The sequence below is a fragment of the Pezoporus wallicus genome, unplaced genomic scaffold, assembly GCF_028554395.1.
Source record: "Pezoporus wallicus isolate ANWC-B61680 ecotype Strahan unplaced genomic scaffold, APGP_CSIRO_Pwel_v1 contig_6787, whole genome shotgun sequence".
NCBI classification, from domain to species: domain Eukaryota; kingdom Metazoa; phylum Chordata; class Aves; order Psittaciformes; family Psittacidae; genus Pezoporus; species Pezoporus wallicus.
The window spans coordinates 98,773-118,991 of record NW_026636951.1 but is presented as its reverse complement, the minus strand read 5'-3'; the positions used below and the strand labels follow the sequence as shown (position 1 = coordinate 118,991).

At 45.7% G+C, this 20,219-nt stretch overlaps 1 protein-coding gene across 2 annotated transcripts in view; it reads left to right on the top strand.

Moving 5' to 3' along the window:
* The window catches only part of ENTPD1 (ectonucleoside triphosphate diphosphohydrolase 1), a 31,132-nt gene extending 11,461 nt beyond the window's left edge, over positions 1–19,671 (top strand). Inside the window, exons 1-10 of one of the 2 annotated variants that reach the window (XM_057402260.1) lie at positions 1,615–1,898; positions 12,527–12,660; positions 13,040–13,157; positions 14,416–14,566; positions 15,417–15,576; positions 16,192–16,422; positions 16,947–17,213; positions 18,276–18,395; positions 18,592–18,729; positions 18,868–19,671. In XM_057402260.1, coding sequence (XP_057258243.1) covers positions 1,871–1,898; positions 12,527–12,660; positions 13,040–13,157; positions 14,416–14,566; positions 15,417–15,576; positions 16,192–16,422; positions 16,947–17,213; positions 18,276–18,395; positions 18,592–18,729; positions 18,868–19,074 — 1,554 coding nt within the window. In that variant the 5' untranslated portion in view covers positions 1,615–1,870 and the 3' untranslated portion in view covers positions 19,075–19,671. Of the gene's footprint in view, positions 1–1,614; positions 1,899–12,526; positions 12,661–13,039; positions 13,158–14,415; positions 14,567–15,416; positions 15,577–16,191; positions 16,423–16,946; positions 17,214–18,275; positions 18,396–18,591; positions 18,730–18,867 lie in introns of those variants that run through there. The other variant, XM_057402261.1, reaches the window with a different exon arrangement.
* Positions 19,672–20,219: the final 548 nt, after the last annotated feature.

Here is a 20,219-nt window from a genome sequence, read left to right as displayed (position 1 = left end):
ACCCAGTACATTGCATGTCTATTTTTGGATTTTGTACTGATAATTGTTGGAAACTTTAGCTCAGCTTTTCTCTGCTATGGGTAACTGTTAAACAGAGCAGTGTTTTGTTATTTTTGTTCTCCTTCCCCCCTCAGCTCTCCCCCTTGAGATATGTTATCAAAGGAAAAAGTCTGGCAAAGTATTCAGGATTGTTATGGCCCTATCTGGGAGCTCAGCTAGCACTGACTGGTATTGTTTGAGGTGACTCTTGCATGAGTTTTCTCTCTTTATCCTGTTCCTACCTTGTCCCAGAGGAAAGCATATGTCCTGTATAACAGAAGTAGATGGTAATATGAGTCACTGCTTGGTATTTAGTGGTGAGAAAGTTGACCGCTATCAATCTTCCCAAATCCTGGAACAAGCCAAGAAAAATCTGGACACAGCATAAGTTAGTGCTCTCTTCTTCACGACTATTCTGCCCTTATCGGGCTATTTACTGCACAAGTGGGGCTGTTCTGCTGATTCAGCATCACAAGAAGTGATGCCAGTGCAGCTCCAGGCCACACTTAAGGAATTACAAAGAAGACCATTAGAGTCACAAGTCTTCTCTTTAGCTGATTTACAAACGGATTTGTTTTCTTTCTTGCTCCTTTGGTTCAGAGCTGTTAATAAATAACCTTTTCAATGCTCCTGCAGAAAACATGAGGAAAGAAGTCTGTGCTAAGAGCTGCAGCTGGGCTGGGAATCCCGTGGCTGGAAGGTGGGCTCTGGCTTGAGCCTGGGAGCTCCCATACACAGAGGGAGAATGGTGCTAGGAGAGCATGGGAAATGCAGCAGACCTGTAGCTGCTTTTTTTTTTTTTTTTTTTTGGGGGGGGGGGCAGGTTTGTTGGCCATTCCTGCTGCTGGGAGGCTGTGCTCATCTTAACAGAGCCAGACAGCAGCTCTTCTCCATGCTATAAATCTGTCCTCTTTGCCGTAGTGGCCATGTCACAAGCTTGTCACTTCTTCAGCTGGTAACCTCCATTATTTTGGGTTTTTACAGTGGAGAGTGTTGGTCTCTGTCCCAGTCCCCGGTGCAGTATCTGCAGATGCCTCACCCAGAGGCGAGGGTGGTTCAACGCTTCCACAGCAGCACCTTGCATGTAGCACTCAGGGCAGCTCAGACACTTGTCAGAAGGATGGGTGGTTGCTGTGACCTTCCCTTGTCCTTGTTGCCACTCTGTGCCCATGCTGCCTTATCCAAAATAGTTCATGTTTTTATTTTGAACTGTTTGAGGCAGGGACTTTGAGGGCGGGAGTGATGAAGACATACCAATTGAAGGCCAAACTACAGCTTGATTATAAATGGGTTTCTTTTCCTGAGCCTAATTCTCCACAGAATTCACTGCATGTCCCAGTAATAAATAATCTGAACTTCAGAGATTAATAACATCCTGTGCCAGCCCATTCACCCAGTAAGTCTGCACGAGGCTCCAGCCCTTGCAAGATGCTCTTTTAACCATGAAAATTTAGATTCATATTTAACTTATTATCTACATAACCTCCAAGAAGTATTTCTTCTCTTACGCTCAGGAGCTCTGTCAAGGCCTGTGCCCTGCAACAGTCTTTGGTCCCATGCTCCTTCCCACTGGTTGTCCTGAGAAATACCACAGGGTAATTTGTTTCCTGCTATTTGAAATGGAAATTGTAGCAGCACGAGGAACAGAGCATGATATTCATGCCAAATATCATGAGCTGAATTCTCCTCACGGTTTGTGGGAATCCTACTTATTAAGGCTGACCTCTGAGAAATCAGTATGTTTTTCCACAAAGCTTAGACAGTGGATGTACTCTCAGCAGGAGACAGAAACTATCCCCGCTGTTCCCTGTCCTGTGCTGTGCAGTGAGGAATGGAGATACCAGTGCTGACAGCTGGAGGTATGGGGGCGATTTGGGAAGTGTTTAACTAGACAGCTCTTTTTTATGCATGCAGTCTTAACTTTGGCTTACTGAAAGGAGGCGGTGGGGCTGCTGCTCTGCCCTGGATAGCAAGGGGCCTTTCGCTTCATCTGCTAGAATTAATTGCAGAGGGAAGATGCCTGCAGTTTCCTCTGCTGCAGATGAGTACTATGCGCTTTAAGGGAGGGAAAACTCACTGGGTCTCTCGTAGGCCTGAGATATGCTCCTCTAAAAGAGCAAACACCTGTGCTGGAAATCACACTTGCAAGGGGTGGCACAATCCAGGTGTAAGCAAAATCCTAGGCACAGGTATGCATGACAGTGGTCCCCACCATATGCATTCATATGCAAGGCTGCTGGGGAATGGGTACCATGTGTCTCTCCGCATCCATGGCCTCATCTTCCAGGGACTTTGCCAGTGGCTCTGCTGATGCTGCCCCAGCCTGGAACAGTGTCTGTGCTTCTGCGATCGGTCTCCAATGGTTTTCAGTGCTGACTGGGAAGTGAAACTGAAGGAGAAAAGCTGGTTGCTTTGCTGTGCAGAAACACTGAGGAAGCTCGGGTCCCCCCGCCGCAGCAGCACAGGCGGCTGCTCTGTTTGCTCACGTGTGGCGCTTTGGGCAGCCGTGGTGTTTTTTTGGAAGCTGGGGAAGTGAGCCCTGAAAGCAGCAGTGTTTGTTGCTCAACACACGAGGCAATCCCCAGGATCTGTGATTCAGAGAAAGACGTCCTTGAGATGTGGCAAGAGGCTTGGCAGATGCTTCAGGGCAGGAGAGGCTGTCAGTGGAGAGCGTGTACAAGGAAACTGGTGGCTACCGGGAGGGTGTGTTTTTACACTGCTCTAAGCATCAGGAAAGGAGCGCGGTGGGTGGTGAGGGGTTTCAGTGCATTTCCTCTGTGGTCATTCCCCCTGCCAGAACCTCCTGTTGGGGCAGCGGTATTTACAGTGCTGAGGACTTTGTGTTTTCCAGGAAGTTTCTGAACTTGCTGATCTAATGTGGGTATTGGGGGGGGGAACGTTGCTCGAGGCTGTTTCCTCTCTTTTGCCGTGACAAATTCTACATCCCTCTGGTGTGGCTGGCTGATGGGGCACAGGGAAGGGTGAGCTATACCGAGTTGGTGATGTGTGAGTCACAGTCTTCCTATTAAAGCAATGGCCCTGTGGTCTTTAGCAGCAACAATAGTAATTAAACAGTTGGAGACAATAGCTGCTTAGGGCTGAACTGGGAGCAAGTGACCAAAGTGGGTGAAGGATAGTGCCCATCCCCAGCCAGGATGCTGGAAACAGGGAAGGGTTTGACTGTCTATATAAGGATGAGGGAAGCTGATACGATGGTGGATTTTAGTGAACGACAGAGTAATTCCTCAAAACTGAGGGTGATCATCTCATAATTTGCAATGCATTACTTCCAGCACAAGAGAAATGTGTACTGGCCCAAATCTTGACAGAGAAAAAAACATTGCTATGAGAGTTATAAATTATTACACGAATAATGCACACTTATTCTGTGTCAACAACTAAGATCTAGTAGCTTTTAAAAGAAGTGATTGCTCAAATTTAAAAATACTTGAACAGAATCAGCAGAATATTTAAAATAGCCAAATAAGAATGTTAATCGGAAGCAGCCTATTCACTTACTCTGTTCTCCAAAAGCCTTAATCCAACAGTTGAAAGTTATGCTAATTTGAAAAATAACAACATCTCTAAAAGATACATATTTAGGGGGAGAAAGGAAGCTGCAATTAATGCAAATGCAAAGTTTGAAAGCATAGAAGATGGCCAAAATAAGCATAAGGAAAAAATCATGGCCAGAGATTTAAGAGCAGCAAAGAAGCATTTCAGGATATTGAGCACAAAAGGAAGCCTAGCAACATCACTGGCCCATTGCAAGTCAGCATATTAGAACTATCAATAATAACAACACTGAAAAGGTGTCACTGCTTGATGCTTGGTTTTCCCTCAGAAATTAAAACAAATGTCTTCATATCAGGAAGTATATTCAAGCAATAACTCAGGTGATAAGCGGGGGGAGAGGGGGCATCTTCAACTCACTGGATATTTTCTGATGAAACTTCAAGCCTTGTGGGTAACAGCAATAAATCTTCTCCAGTTGAAATAGAGCTTTGATGAGCTGGTAGCAAATTAATATCAGAAGTTTCCTGGCAGAAGACTGATGTTACTGCTAACAATTGTTTCTTCTAACCTGACAACCTCTTTTATGTCTGAATCCTAAAGAAATGAGTACAAATAGGGTACAGGCTTTAGAAGCCCAGTAAACATCATATAAATGTGAAAATTAACTGTCTAAATATTACTGTGTCAGCAGTATTCTGCCACTTGTTGCTTGTATTTGAGAGTATTGAGTATCTTGATCTGACTGCTGGGATGTAAACAGAAGAGTATCTTCCTATAGAGGAACTATTTAATGAACAGGCATTAGGAAAGCTTTGGCTCGTCTAGGAGCAGGCTGTGTATAACAGGGAGAGGGGCTGTGATGAGGGGCTGTGATGCGGAGACGGAGGTAGAGCAGCCAAGAGGCTGAGCATAACACCCAGCACTGCCGGGTGCCATAGGAAGGTCTCTGACAGCAGAATCCACTTTGTGCAGAGGGTGAATGGGGGATTTGTTGGAGGGGTAACCTAGGTCTCAGGGCTCCTGCCCAGAATACCCTGGACATCACCCCTCCAGCAGTAAACCTGCACTGCAGGCTGGTGTAAGTGGGGCACTGACACTGCCCTGAGCACAAAGTCCTTCTGTGCTACTGCTGGCTGCGCAGGCGGCTGCAGAAGTGGGAGAAGAGGCCTGTGTGCTCTGCCCGCTCCTTTGTGTCCATCTCTTGCTGCTGCTGCTCGGCTTTTGCACCAGCTCTCCAGGATTGCCATGTGCTTTTCTTCCTTCCAGGAAAACAGGGTGACTTCAATGTGTCTTGTGCAATTTCCCAGGGTCGTATCCCAGGCAGAACTGTAAACACAGCAAAAGGATGAGATGCGCCTCCCCCAAGCAATGTTGTACATACGGATAGCATAGGGCAGGCTGAATTACGTCTGAATGCAGCCTAGAGCTTTGATGGGGGAAGGAGGGAGCAGATATATTCAAATGTATCTGTATCCCATGAGGAGAGCATATGCATTGCACTGGTCTTTGCTAACAGTATGGCTTATGAGTGAATCACCCCCTTTGGCTGACTCCCTGCCTTCTGAATGGAGGAAACAGAGCTGGGAGAAAATTCAGGGGCCACCCGTTCCCTGAGGCGGGATCAGCTAGAACAGCACTGGCAGACAGAGACTTCATTTGTCTGAAGACAGCAAACGTGTCTCCCTTGCTCTTCTCTTTATAAATGAAACAACCCAATTCTTTCAATGTTTCCTCATAGGTCAAGTTTTCAGACTTCTGATCTTTCTTCTCATTCTCTTCTGGAGCTTCTCCAAATGGTCTACTCTTTCCTGAAAGGCAGTGTCCAAAATTGGGCATGGAACTTCATAGGAGTCTCTACTAGCATTAGATGGAGGGAAGGATTACTGCAAACTGCTATAGCTGCAAGAATGTTTTCTCTGGGAGAGCTATTTAACTGATTGCTCACCATGCTGCTGTCTTTGGGCAATGGCTGTTGTCTAAATGTCGTATTTACCCTTGTCCTTACTCAAGTGAGTTGGATGTTTTCCCCAGGCTCTCCCCTATTTACCAAACTTGTTTTGAATTCCAGTCCTATGTATCAGTGTGTTTTTGCTCCCAACTTGGTATTAGCACAGACATAGGTGTACTCTTCATCTTCCAGTTCACTAACACATGTGTGTGCAGAGATGGCACACACTAGTTCAAGCACTATGCCCATTTGCGTAGCCTAGACCCATAGGAGTCTGCTGAGGTTTGACGTATTTAGGGCTGTGCGATTTTAAAGTATCAAATGTCTCTGAAGGATGGCATACAAAAAATCCATACTACATTGTTTGGATTATCAGTTTCACTGACATTTCAATGTTTGTGCTTCAGCACTCATAACTATTTAATCCAGAACACTTATAAGTATTTAATCTGGGATAACATAATCCAGTAAATTTATACCCAGTGTATTTATAACTGTATGTCGCACCACAAGGAGGGTCAGAGATCACACCAGTATTTAGGCCATGATCTTTGCCAGATGAACAATTAAAAGTTGGAGCAGAGCCTGTTCCACATAACAGCTGTAAAAAGTGATGTAGAATCCTGAGCTGGAGCTTGAATTCTAACTTCAACATTTCCAGTGTCTTGCCCTGGTATTTTGAAATAAAACCTCTTAAACCAAAGCAATTCCCTTACTATATATGTGCTTGTATCTATATAATAAGATAAACCTGAGCCTTTTGCCAGCCTAAGAAAAAACTTCCAAAATGTTCACCCAAAACAGGTGATATACATTACTTTGCAGCAAAAGCTACCTAGGTAGCTTGGACAAGAGCTTGTTTGAATGAAAAAGGCAGATGAAGAATGAGTAAGAAGTTAGATGGGGACAGAGAAAATTTCAGGGAAGGGTTGATAAATGAAGCAGTGTGGCTCTTCCACAGTGTGTTTATGGACTTGGGTGTTTGGTTGTGGTAGGTCTGAAGGTAGAAGTGCCTTTTAGGTAGTGTCCCTCAAAACCTGATGCAAATTCGGCAATCTCAGCCAGTGTGCAATTCAGCCTGAAAAAAGTAATGACTACCACAGTCTTATTTTCCTTTGGCAGAAGGATAATGTGTGTGTCCCCTGTCCACCTTGAACAGAAGCACTGACAGCTCCCATCCCCTTTCACTGCCATCACTGCTATCAGAATTTAATAGACTTGAATTCCTTCAGTTAGTAAACACGCACAGGCTGCACTGCCAGAGCAAGCCTGTCTACTGAGTGTGGATGATGTTTGTCTGCAAGCACTTCCTGTGATAGATGGTCCTTCTGCTCAAGCAGCTTACCTTGTGCTATGGAGCAGGTCACAAGTGCTGGATGCTGTCATGGTTTAACCCCAGCCAGCAACTAAGTACCACACAGCCACTAGCTCACTCACCCCACACACAGTGGGATGAGGACGAGAAACAGAAAAAAGCTAAAAAATCCATGGCTTAAGATGAAAATAGTTTAATAGTTTAAATACCAGTAAAATATGACAACAGAATAATAACAGGGAATAGAAAGAGAGAAGAAGGAGTAACACTCCTTTCCCAAAAACCCCAAGTGATGCACAGTGCAACTCCTCACCACCCACTGACCAACACCCAGCCCAACTTGAGCAGCAATCAGTCCCTTCTGGTGACTGCCCCCAGTTTCTATACTGAGCATGATGGTTTACGATATAGAACATCCCTTTGGCTAGTTTGGGTCAGCTGTCCTGTCTCTGCTCCCTCTCAGTTTCTTGTGCCCCTCTTCACTGGCAGACCATGAGAGACTAAAAAGTCATTGACTTGGAGTAAGCACTACTTAGCAACAACTAAAACATGAGTGTGGTATCAACATTATTCTTATACTAAAACCAAAAGGCAGCACTCCAGCAGCTGCTAGGAATAAAATTAACTCTACCCCAACAGAAACCAGGACCAATGCATTCAGACTGCTGAGGGATTCAGGCAGCCTTCAGTCATGGACTCCTGTGCACTTTCAGCTGGCAGGCAGGCAGGTGAGTTGTTGCTCCTTGCTTTAAAAATACAGTGGTATCTGACTCATTTCAGTCCGTACATTTTCTCAGTCTTCAAGTATGCCTGTGTCCCTGTGTGATGGGTCATATAATTCAGTGGCTTCTCAGCACTGCTCTGTGTCTCTCTGATACATTTAAGTTCAGGAGCCCTGCAGACTATATTCCCATTTGATGGGCTGCATGATTGCATAGAATCATAGAATTGTTTAGGTTAGAAAACTCCTTTAAGATCAAGTCCAGCTGTTAAACTAGCATTGCTGAGGCCACCATTAAACCATGTCCCTGTGAGCATTCAGCAGCTCTCTCCTAAAGACTGGACATATGCTTAGGAACCAGTTATTGGAGAGACTACAAACAGATTGCAGCAGCAATGTGGGCGATCTGCAGCAGAGGTAGCTGCCAGCTGATGGGCAGGATTCATAAGACGCCGTCTTATTCTTTGTCGTCACTCCAAGCCTTGTGGGCAGCAGACAGTGTGTCTTGGAACTCCCTTTGCTTACAGCATGTAGCAATGCTAATTTAATTAAATGTGATTAAATGTGAATTTGCTGGGATTACATAGCAGAGGTGCATGGGAGAGTTGACTTAACGTTGCCCATGATGGCAGACAATCATGTGTCTGAGACTGTACATCTCCCCACCTCACTTAATTTAGCCTGGGACAGTGTTATATCCTGGTGTAATGGGTACATTGCAGTGCAAGGCTAGTCTCATTGCAGTGCTGGTCAGAATTTATAAGAAAAATAAAAGCAGATTATTTTGTACGTGGAGAAGGGCTGCTGGACTGTTCAGGTAGATGGAGAAGGCTGGAAAGACAAAAATCCAGAAAAGATCATTTCTTATAAGTTGGTTAAGAGAATAAATTCCAGGAGGACTGAGAGTTGCAGACATTTTGAGACAGAGGTGGAACAAAGACAGGGGGAATAAATAAATAAATAAAGGTTGAAAATTAGAATGTTTGCAACCATACAGAGGTGGCCTGAGAGCAGAAAAGTAACAGTGGGAACTGTCTCTCGGTGTGGCACTTGCGCAGTGTAAGAGTGATGGCCTTGCAGTACAGCCTCTTGTGATCCTTTCTGTGACAGGCTGAGCATGAGCATCCAAACAAAAAAGCAAACATCAACTTTAGATATTGTGCTAAACCAGAGCTTACAACAGTATTTGTATTTATTAGAGGTGACAGGTCACAGTGAGGTTACCTGAACTGGGCCTGGCTATAGGCTGTGCACACCATCTCTCCTTTTCTGCTTGACAATCCTGATTTCAGTCCTTAAGCCAGCCTTAGTCTATCCTTAGTGTATCTCTAAAAGCAGCTGGCTGCCTGATTCCTTTTAACGTTTGGTGCCAAGTCTTGTTTGGTAAGAAGGGAGTTGGGAGGTGTGGGTAGCCTTGGCTGTGAGTGACATCTGGCGTGCAGAGCTGCCGGTGACTTTGCATGATGCTGGGTGGAGAGCAGTTTCCTATTCGTCTGGAAGTCCTGCTTCCTTGCCTTTACACAGAGCTCCCTCCCATGCTGGTTTGGCCTTTCCTGGGTTATTCACAGAGAACAAAAAAGTTTCTGCAGCAAAACAGAAGTGGCTATCAGCGGCATTCTTAGTTGATCATTGACAGAATAAGATCTGCTTATGTTCTGGTACATGTACCAATCACTGGATGGAACCAGTAGTTGCCCCTGCAGGAAAAAAACAGAGACCAGAATTAGAAACAGAGATGCCTGCACAGCTGGGTTGTGCTCCAACATCTGGAGAGTGCTTAGTGCCTGCACAGCTGGCTCCGGCACCAGGCAGTCTGGGTGAGCCTTGGAGTGAAGAAAAAAAGAAGAAAAGCAGTGTCATTTCTGTGTCTACTTCTGCCCCTTATATGATGTTTTTATCATGCCTTAAAGTGGACAGTATGGCAGAAAGAACAGAAATCTGTCTCTGTTTGGTTCTGGCTGGGCACAAAGACAAAAGATCTTGCCTGCTTAATTGTTAGCTAAGGAAAAGAGCTGATAATAGAAGAAAAGTCCTGGGGCCTGGCAGAGGAGGTAGATGGTCCAGTACTGCACCACTTGGTGGAGACCAAGGAGTGTTTGCATGGCATTCAGCAACATGATGTGGGGCTCAAAGAAACTGGCAGAGTTTAGGAAATAAGCTGATTCTTTAGCCACTGCAGAACTGTAATTGTGCCTAGAGCTGATGGATGTAACCAAGTGTGCAGAAAAGGGAACTTGTTCAAATACCTCACCTTTCTGAGTAAATGGCAGACAAGTTTTGATTACACTGACTTCTTTATCTGGATTTGCAGTGTTGTGGTTTGGGGTTTTTTAAATAATTATTCAAGTCTGTACACTTTGAGTGCTCTTTGGAAGGTTAGTTGCTAGGCTGCCTTCTGGATTATAATTTTGTACCTTTTCTAGTATGAAACAGTTCCACAAAATGCTGCTTGGGAGTGTTAAGAGTTCACACAGATGGGTGCTCTGGTATAGGATACAGCAACAAAAGCACAAATCTACACCCTCCAGAGTCCTGAAAAGTGCTCATGCTACCAAGCTAAGAGTCACACAGAAGTCATGTTCAGGATTAAGGAAATAATATGCCTTGGAAAATATGACTAATCTCAGGTTGCAGGTGGGATGCAGATAATTACCATTATGTCTCTGCCTACAGACGAGGGATTTCTGAAGTTGTTTATTGGGATAGTCCATTACAGTGAGAAAATTGTTCCTTCTTTGCTGCTAATGCTGCTAATTTCAGAGTGTGGCTGCTGAAAAGATAGAGCAGACAATACCCATCACAACAGGAAGTTTTAAAATCTTAGAAATGATGCAAAGTCACGCATGCTTTGTTCCTATGACAGTAAACACCTAACAAAGCCAGTAGTGGCTGTTTCTAGGCAAGATCTCGGAGTAAGGGTGGCAATAATTAGACAGATGTGCTGTGCAACTGTCAGCAGCAGTTTCAGTTGTCAAGCATGCTGGCCTCACATTCATACTGTTCAGCTCTCTTTACATTATAGCATCTGGTTTTAATCAAATCATTTTTCTAGTGTTAAAATAATTTTTGTTCATCAGACATTCTCAGTGCTATCACAACCTGAGCCAAATGCTCTCTCCAATAAGAAGAAATGTCTCACATCTGTCATGCTCTGCTGTTTCTGATAACTTCAAACCCAGAGTGCAGCAGCCTTTTTGAATAAAGCTGTATAAAACGCATTCTTACCTCCTGCTGTCTGGTATGTGCACTAGACTATTATTTTAAGCAGCATTCTTGGAGGTACTGGCAAGCACGCTGTGCCTCTAACAGGCACTCACAACATGCAAGCACAACAAGCTTCCAGATTCCAGTTAGCGTCAACAGATTTGCACATAAGTGCATAGCTCCAGGTCAGCATTAGGTTTCCAATGGACCTGCCTGCTTGGAGATCTTCAAAACAAGTTCTCTTGGTACTTTTAGGTTCCATTTTCTCTAGATAGGTGGGAAGATGTTATTTGTTTGCAGTCAAAGATTTCCTGAGTTGTGCTGCTTCTTTTCACTTTGGCTAACGGGATTCCAGGTCATCTGTAAGGTTGGGTTTGTATAGTTCTGGCACCTGGGACCATCTTTCACATGAAACCAGAGTGATTAGAAAATGACCCTGTTCAGAACTTGAAAGCTTTTCATATTTTCATGCATGAAATGGGGGGGGGGCAAGATGGGTTTGGAGCATTGACCCAGTATCACCTGAGGACTGGAGAATGACCTCTGGAACTTCAGTTCTAGCATGCAGATACAGAGCAGGTTCGGTCACCTTACCTCTTGGAGCGTGAAGATAGTTGATGTGGTCGCCTGCACAGAGGCATTGTCATCCTGGATGACCCATAATGTATTTCTAAACATCTCCTAGGGTATTTGTGTATAAGGAGAAGAAAATTACTACTCGTGTGAGCAGTCAGACAACTAGTGCTTTTGAGTATGGGTAGAAATAGATTTCACATCCTAGCGGGAGCAGGTGTGTCCCCTAGAGTGATGAAACTATTATTTAGTTCCAAGTGTTAAATTTACAGCTAGGTTATAAATCTGGAAAATACTTTTGCTGACACCCTTTCTAGAGCTTTGTGTTGTAAGATGGTATTCTATTAAACAATACCAAAAATGGATGAGCCTAAATTGTGAAGTGAGATTTCCACTATGGGATATATGAAAGAGAATCCAAAGCAGGAAAATACATAAGACAGCATCATGCTAGACACTAACAAATGAAGGTATAGATATTGGTTCTGAAAGCTCAAATGACATACTGGTTGTGAATGATTTGCATGAGCCATAAGTGGCTTTTCTTTACAGAATTCTGCTGCTAACCACGTATTTTAAGCCATAAAAGTCTTAACTTATTAGATAGGTCATACCAAATATATCAGTAACAGTTAAGGACTCGTACTGGTCTGAGTTCTGCAAAGTGTGCTATTTTTAACTATATTATGCCAATTCTGAAAATACAGGCTATTTATAATTTACTGGCCTTGTGAGAAGTGGCATCAGAAATCTCCAAAGCTTTCTTAAATACCCTGTGTAGTGCAGTCCATACTTTTTATATAGCCTTGCCAAGGTGCAAGACAGCATTGCTTGAACTGACTGCCACATACTGAAATGTTAGTGTTATACTTCCTAAATGTGTCACTGTAGTGAAGATGTTGTAAATTGTTATGAACATTGTAAAAAATCTGAAGCACAAAGTACACTAGGAGAAATGTCTCCTAGTAAAAGGGTTAAAGCTTTAGATTCTACAAAGTTATGCTTTTTATATATGGTATGGCGGAAGGACACTGGGGCTGAGCTCTACCTCTAAGAAATCCCACATGACGACATGGTACAGGAAATGGAGAAGGGATTGGCCAAGACAGATGCTTCATAATTGAAAGGGTCTGCAGGAACGTGCATGAAGACCTTTGGGGTGTGAGGTGAAATGGGCTGCTGGGATACTAACATCCTTTTTCTGCTTTAGTCACAGGTACCAAACCAAAGATGTCCTGGACAAGAAAGATTCTACTCATCCTGGGATTCCTCTCTACTTTGGCTGTAATTGCTTTAATTGCTGTAGCAGTGACCCAAAACAAGCCACTTCCGAAGAATATTAAGGTATTATGAGCTGGGGCTTTTACAGGAAAACAAGCCAAGCTGGGGGTTTTAGGTGTGTATAGTGCTCCAGGACATGTTGCTGCCCTTGCTGGATCCAGCTAACATCTCTTTCTGGCTTCATGTACCTCCACATCTTATTTTACATCTTCATGGTAAAAACAGATCATCTCCTAGTTGATGTTTTGCTGCTTTTCTGCTCTTGTGTCCTTTGATGGAAACTTTGCACTGAAGCAGTCCTGAGAAGAGTAATGACACACAGTAATGTTCCCACAGCTGCCAGATAGGCTGCTTATTTCTGGTCCCACCCAGGTGTGGAGACCAGCATATGCTGTGTCTGATTTGGTGCCTCAGGTGCAATGATGGTCTGTTTTGCCCACAGTATGGGATTGTGCTGGATGCGGGGTCGTCCCACACTAACCTGTATGTGTACGAGTGGCCAGCAGAGAAAGAGAATGACACTGGGGTGGTGCAGCAGGTGGAGGTGTGTAAAGTCGAAGGTAAGAGGAAGAAAGGGACATATGGAAGGGGATGGGATGAAGAAGTGATAATGCAGTCAAAGGGTGTGGGAGGAAAAACCTGGAGAAAGAGGTCAATAGTGAAAACAGTGTTACATCTGTGAGGTCGTGTATATCCCACTGCTTCCCACAGGGAGCTGTGTATGGCTGACCTTCCTGGGAGGAAAGCTGGATCTACTTTTTCCTTTGTTTTTAGGATGCTTGGAAGTAAGTGCTTATTGGAAAAAACTACACCAAAGAATGTACTTAAATAAATAAAGCGCCTGCATGCACCCTTGCTGAAGTGCCAATGAATGTCAGGCAGCAAGAGGGGAGGGCATGGTTTGCTCTTTTCAAGGCTTCTCTGCAAGCTAGGCACTGTGCTTGTGGGCCAAGGTTGCTCAACTTATGCATGTCATCATTTATTCTTTATTCTATTTAATTGCTGTGTAGATAGTGTATGGTTTAGAAAGGCATAATTGAAGTTCAAGGATACACATGACAAGGAACAGCACAGACCACCATGGATCAGCGCACTCTGGGTGGAGGAGAAGTGCTGTCCGAGCCTGCCTGGGGTCTTTTCAGGCCTGACTGCACTGCAGGGGAGAGACGTGCTGTTATTGAGCTGCTGCAACAGCCACTTGATGCTTGCAGCATGCCACACCACGAGCAGCACATTGAGCATACAGCAACCTGGAGCACGCGCAGAGTGGGCTTCACTGCTCACGCAGGCACTGGTCCTGGGGCAGTCCATTCACCAGGGGACATGTGGCAGGGAGGGACAACGAATTTTTCTTTGGGTTAGCATGAAGGGGATAGCTGCAAGACACTCAGTGCTGTAATGTGCACATACAATACACAAACAAATGACAGCATCTTCCCCTGGAGGACCCAGTGCAGTGAAGTGTCAGGGATTTTCAGGCACAGATCCAGGGTACACCCAGGCAGAAGCAGAGATGAGTCTGCAGATGTCCAGGACACACTAAGCAAATTATCTGTCTCATTGCAGCCCTCATCATTACTTCATAGCCTGCTCCGTGGAGAGCAGGGTGGCAGATGCTGGGTGCTGTGGCTGTCTGCATGCATCAGGCTTAGTTGGCGCTGTAGGGTTTCAAAAACCCCTTAGAAATAGAGTGGCTGAATGTGATGTTGCTGCCTGTGATAGTGATACAGTTTAATGCAGTTTAATACAGAGTGCTCATGACAGCACTCTGGGGGTATGCTTGGAGTTCGAGCAATGAAGTGTCCTTATTTCTTGCAGGCCCTGGGATCTCAGGTTACTCCCATGCCACAGAGAAGGCAGGTCCCTCTCTGGCACAGTGCCTACGACAAGCAGAAGATGTGATTCCTTCAAAGCAGCACCAAGAGACACCCGTCTACCTCGGAGCAACTGCTGGCATGCGGCTTCTCAGGTACTGCAGAGCTTGTCCCATTCACCTGCAGCACTGTGCCTGGTACTGACCGGGTGCTCAGTGGAGACCTCTTGGGCAAAAACCTTGGACATGCTGCCAGATCACACTGCCCCGATACCCTCTGCTGCTGCTGGCTTCTCTGACTCCCGAGTCTCCCTGGGCTCGTCCCTTACTTGTCCAGCAGGTCCATCTCCACTCAGTCCAACCTTCCATCATCTCCACCACTATATGCAGCGCAGACACCAAGAGGGTAGCAGTGCCCGATCTGATGCTCAGGGGATGCTCTGACATCCCCCACAGTCTGGTATTAGGCCTGACCCAGGATTTTTGAGCCCATCCATTTTGCAGCTCCCCACATAACTTGACTCAGCCCAAGATTATCAGAGCTAAGGTAACTTTATAATCATGTCCTCCTTTAATTCCAATTTGTGATTTTCATGGGAGTGCCTTGGACCTCTTGCCTGACTGATCAGGGAGCTGATTTTACATACATATTGCCTGGGAAATCTCCCTGGGGATGGATTTCTTCTGTAATGGTAATGGCAAAAGGTGAGAGCAATCTCCACGGTGCAGTCTCTTCAGGGCACTTGCTCCAGGAGAACAAGAGAGCTCTGGTCTCTGTTCCAGGCACCACTCTCAGCTGCAGGATCTGTGTCAGAGCTGGTTGCAGCTGTGATTGCAAGGTGTGACAGAGAGGGAGGTGGACAGTTAGAGCTGGATTTACCCATATGAATGACTGTTCTGTTCTAATACTTGGTGGGGAGTTGCAGCCTGTGTACTCAGAATAAAGCCCACTGGCTGCAAAGAGCTGTCAGCCAGAGTCACTCCATCCTTTCTTCCATTCATCCAGCTTGGAGAATAAAAGTGCAGCTGACAAAGTCTTGTCCTCAGTAGAGAAGACACTACGTTCAGCTCCCTTCAACTTCCAGGGTGCCAGAATCATCAGTGGTCAGGAAGAAGGAGCCTATGGATGGATCACCATTAACTACCTGCTGGGCAATTTCAAGCAGGTACTGTATCAACAGCAAGTCCATATTTGAATCATTGCCTTTCAGCACTTTGTAAATTGTGCCTTGCAGGAGGGTGTCGCAGCCACTGTCTTCTCTTGTAAGCTGTTTACCAGAGATCAGGAAGCTGCACATCTTGCCTCAGCAATTATCATGAGTACGTCCTGAGGAGTACTGGTATCAGGATGTCCCACTGTAGTCAGGCTTAAAGCACTGAAATAAAACACCAGCATCTTTGATAACTTTGCTTGGGTACAGCAAGCCACTTGCTGTATCTTCCTCATTTCCTGATCTAAAATACTTCGGTGCCTGCAAACTTTGACAATGATTTTTTATCATTGAGCTTATAAATCATCTGGGAGCTGAAACAGTAAATTGACTGGTTTTTCTCATAACAGTTGTATTAGATTTCATATTCCTAGTGCTCCTGCAAACACCCAGACATGAACGACCTGTCTTTCTGAGCCCCCTCCAGCTCTTCCTGCCTTTCCTGTGTTCTGTGTTTCTGCTTCTCTCCTCAGAGGTCTTCCTCTTTTTTTTTTTTTCCCCTTTGTCTATTTTTCCCCCCTCATGCCTGATGTACCTGGTTTTACTTTTGAATTTTTATTTTTTTTAAAGTCCGGCTGGAAAAAACTTCTACATTCCCTGAAATCCATAAGTGAGACATCAGGAGCACTGGACCTTGGAGGAGCCTCAACTCAGATTACTTTTGTACCAAATGAACTCTCTTCTGAGTCCCCAGAGAACCTGCTCTACTTCCGTCTCTATGGGAAGGATTACTTAGTGTATACTCACAGCTTTCTGTGCTATGGGAAGGACCAGGCTCTGCAACAGAAACTGGCCGAGGATCTACAGGCAAGTACATCTGTGAATGCCAGTGGAGATCCTGGACTCTCTCAGCTTTGACATACTGGTGTACAACTTTCTGTGTCCCAGCTAAATGTCTCATCCCTTAGTCTGGGTTTGGGAATGTCATTATCCTCCATAAAGACTGGACAGATGCCCAAAGCGATCACAGTCAACATTTTCAAAGTACTACCAATTTGAGGTGCCTTGATTCCTGGGCATGGGATAGCAGTAGTACGCGCTTAACTGAAGTACTTCTGGGGGGTAATGTTTCACTGTCTCTGAGAATCCCAAATCAACAGCACCTTCACAAAATGTGTCTGAAAGTAATTTTCCCAGTGTCCTACAGGGAGCCTGTGGCAGTACCCACATCCCCCAAATCACTGCCAATGTCTTAAACCATCCTCATCACTCTGACCTGATGTGTGTACCTTGGTGTGATGTACTTGTGGTCTTGTGGCCGCTCTTTGTGACTCTTTCCCAAGTATTACTCCAGAGTGAAGTGTAACAGCTTGGGTTGATTCTACTTTCAGACCATGGAGAACAGCAGCCTCCTTGATCCATGCTTTCACCAGGGGTATCAGAGGACTGTAAATATAAGTGACCTCTTCAAAACCCCTTGTACATCAGCCAAGAAAAAGCAATTCCCTTTCAGCCAGCTATATATACAGGGAGAGGGAGATTATCAGAAGTGCCGAAGAAACATCCAGAAACTCTTTAACAAAACCAGTTGTCCTTACTCCAGTTGCTCCTTCAATGGGATATACCTACCTCCATTACAAGGGGACTTTGGGGTAAGTCTTCTCATCCTTCAACTCTTTGTAACCCAGAGCATCAAAAGAGCAGAAACTAAAAATAATGCTAGAGTGTATTCTTCGTGGCTGGTGCAGGAAATCATTTACAAGATCATTTTTCGGACATATAACTACAAAATTGGTGCTGCACTTGCTGTGAGGACTACATGTGTAAGGGCTGCCCCAGTAAATACTGGCCTACCATTACTGCACTGTTCCCATTCTAACCCATTCCTGTGGGCATGTCCTTGGGGTGCTCCATTTACTGATTCATTTTTCAAGTAGTCCTTCCTGATGGCCAGCACCAGAGGGAGGACAGCCTGCTGCAGGCCATGCATGACACTCTCTTATAAACCTTGTCTCCTGATGTCAATGACGGCACCAGATCTTAAATTCATCCAGAAGTGTGTGAGCACTACAGGAACAAATCAGTCAGCTCGCCTGTCTGCTTCCCAGATGTGATGAGGAGCCAGTGCACACTCTGAACACATATCATATGCAGCACCACATTGAACATCAGCCCTACAGCTGTGCGACTTCAGTGGCTGTGAGGGTTTCTGAGGGAACTGTTAATACTCCCTTTGCCCTGTTCATAAACTGCCCCCTGTCTATCAACTATTGGCACTGGGTTTTATGGACTTTGGGTTACATTCAGGGGTTGCATACAGTCCTTTCAGACCAAGACCTCTGCTATTTGTGGCGATATTGGCTGCATGCTCGTCTCATTCAGTTGCCAAAATGGGATCGTGGTCGCTACAGCAAGAGGCATTCACTATGTGCCACTCTGGCACCAGTGCATAGAGGAGAGGGATTTACTGTAGTTCTTCAGATACTGTGGTCAGTGAAGTTCCTACCTCCACCTTCTGTTTGGGATCCTTAGCTCATCAGCTCTGCAGGGCATGTCTCAAGTGACATTGCTCTTGAAAGTATCCCTACTTTTATATGTGTGGTGTTACTTCTTACATTTCTCCATCTCTAAATAAAACCATTTTCATCTGCAGGCTTTCTGCTATCCTGATCATACTGAAGCCCCATCAGGTTAAAATATTCTTTCTCCTTCAGGCCTTTTCTGCTTTCTACTTTGTGATGAACTTTTTGAATCTTACCAGTGAACAAAGCCCCGCTGCCCTGGACAAAGTGGCCACCACCATTGAGAGCTTCTGCGCCCGGCCTTGGCATGAGGTGAGCAGTACAGTGGCAGCATGCTGGGGCTGCTGGTTGGCAAGAATTGCTGGTATTTTTCTGTAGGGTAAATGCTGGCGTGTAACTTCCAAGGCAAGAGGGGAAATATTCCCGAGAACCTGCAGTGGATGCTTAGGTGCAAGCTGGAGCAGCGGGAAGCTGTGTTGATCAGCCTGATGACTTCCTCCCTCCCTAGGTGAAGACAGCATATCATCAAATAAAAGAAAAGTACCTGAGTGAATATTGCTTCTCTGGAGCCTACATCCTCTCCCTCCTGGAAAATGGCTATGACTTCACTGAAAACAACTGGCAAAGGATCCACTTCCTTGGGAAGGTGTGTTCCATGGCGGGGAGGGCAGCTAACTGCAGCCTCTGCTGCACAGCCTTTGTCTCCAGGGGTGCCACTGCCCTGGCAATGATGCAGGCAGCCCTTGCATGTCCCAGCATTGATTCCGCTCCTCTCCCATTTCAGATCGGCAGCAGCGATGCAGGCTGGACCCTTGGCTACATGCTGAACCTGACCAACATGATCCCTGCAGAGGAGCCTGCTGTACCCCCTCTTTCCTACGGCAGCTATGTGGGGCTTATGGTGCTGTGCTCCCTTGTGCTGGCGTCTGTGCTCCTGTTTGCCTGGCTTCTCTTCCACAAGCCCAAGTGCCTGCAGAAGGGGATTGTTTAGGACGAGCATTAGGAGAAGAGAGGCCATGTCACCACGGCCACTCAGGGCTAGACCCCGGCAGAGCAGGCTGTACTGCAGAGCCCCTCTCACTGAAGCTACTGACTGTGTACAACAAGGGCATTTATTTCTTCTGCCTCGCACTGACAGAGGTTGGGACATCAGGCTCACCACCTCTCTCTGCCAAGGACAGACGAGTGGGAGTTCCCCCCCCCCTTGAATGGGTCGTACTTTCATTCAGTGAAACGTTGCTGCTGGTTGGTTTTTGCCTTGTGCACAGCATTATAAAGAGAAAAACCGCAGCAATCTTTGGGAGCCAGTGCTCTTGCAAGGGTAATCTCAGGGTCATGCATCCCACTGAGCTCTTGGGAACGATCACACCCAGGGTGATCCTGCTCGTCCTTCACTGAAGCTATTCCTAAGAGCCCTTCCCATACCCTCTGCTCACTTCTCCATGCCCTGAGCCCTCACAGCCCTACAGCTGGTAAGGCCACCTGCACCCAGCTGATCCCCAAAGGCTGGCCAGGCTCCCAAATGCCACCCTGGGAAAAGAAGGGATGAGGATGAAGAAACCGAGTGTGCTGGTGGTCATCAGCCCTCTGGTGGCTATCTGCTCCTTTTGCAGGTGGTAAGAAGCCTGTTTCCCACGTCTTCCTGATGTTGCTGGACCAAAGTTGGCTCACTGTTCACTGAGCCATTCCCATGTTCCTAGAGTACATCTTGACACGAATTCCCAGCCAGGCATTGCTGTTTTTTATAGGAACAGCTTGTACTGGCCGAGGATCCTTGGCCAGTAGTGAGTGCTTAGGCCTAGAAGGACTCTGGTGTGATCTGCATGCCTACAGGTACATACTCACTAAAGCAATCCAGTGTCACTGTGCTGATCATAAGGCAGCCTCTGATCTAGAGAAAATGTTTATTAGGTGAAGTTCCTTTATAAATAGGCAGCTGGCAGCAGTTAACTAGCATGAGCACACACAGATTGAACCACTCCTGCCACCAGCAAAATCAGTGAAAATTCACCTTTCCTTCCCTCATGGCTTAAGTTTATCCCAGGACCATAAGACCCAGGGCTTGTGAATGCAAGTACCGCAGCTCATCCTCTAGCACACAGCTAAGGTGATGCCACTGATCAGGTTTATGAATCA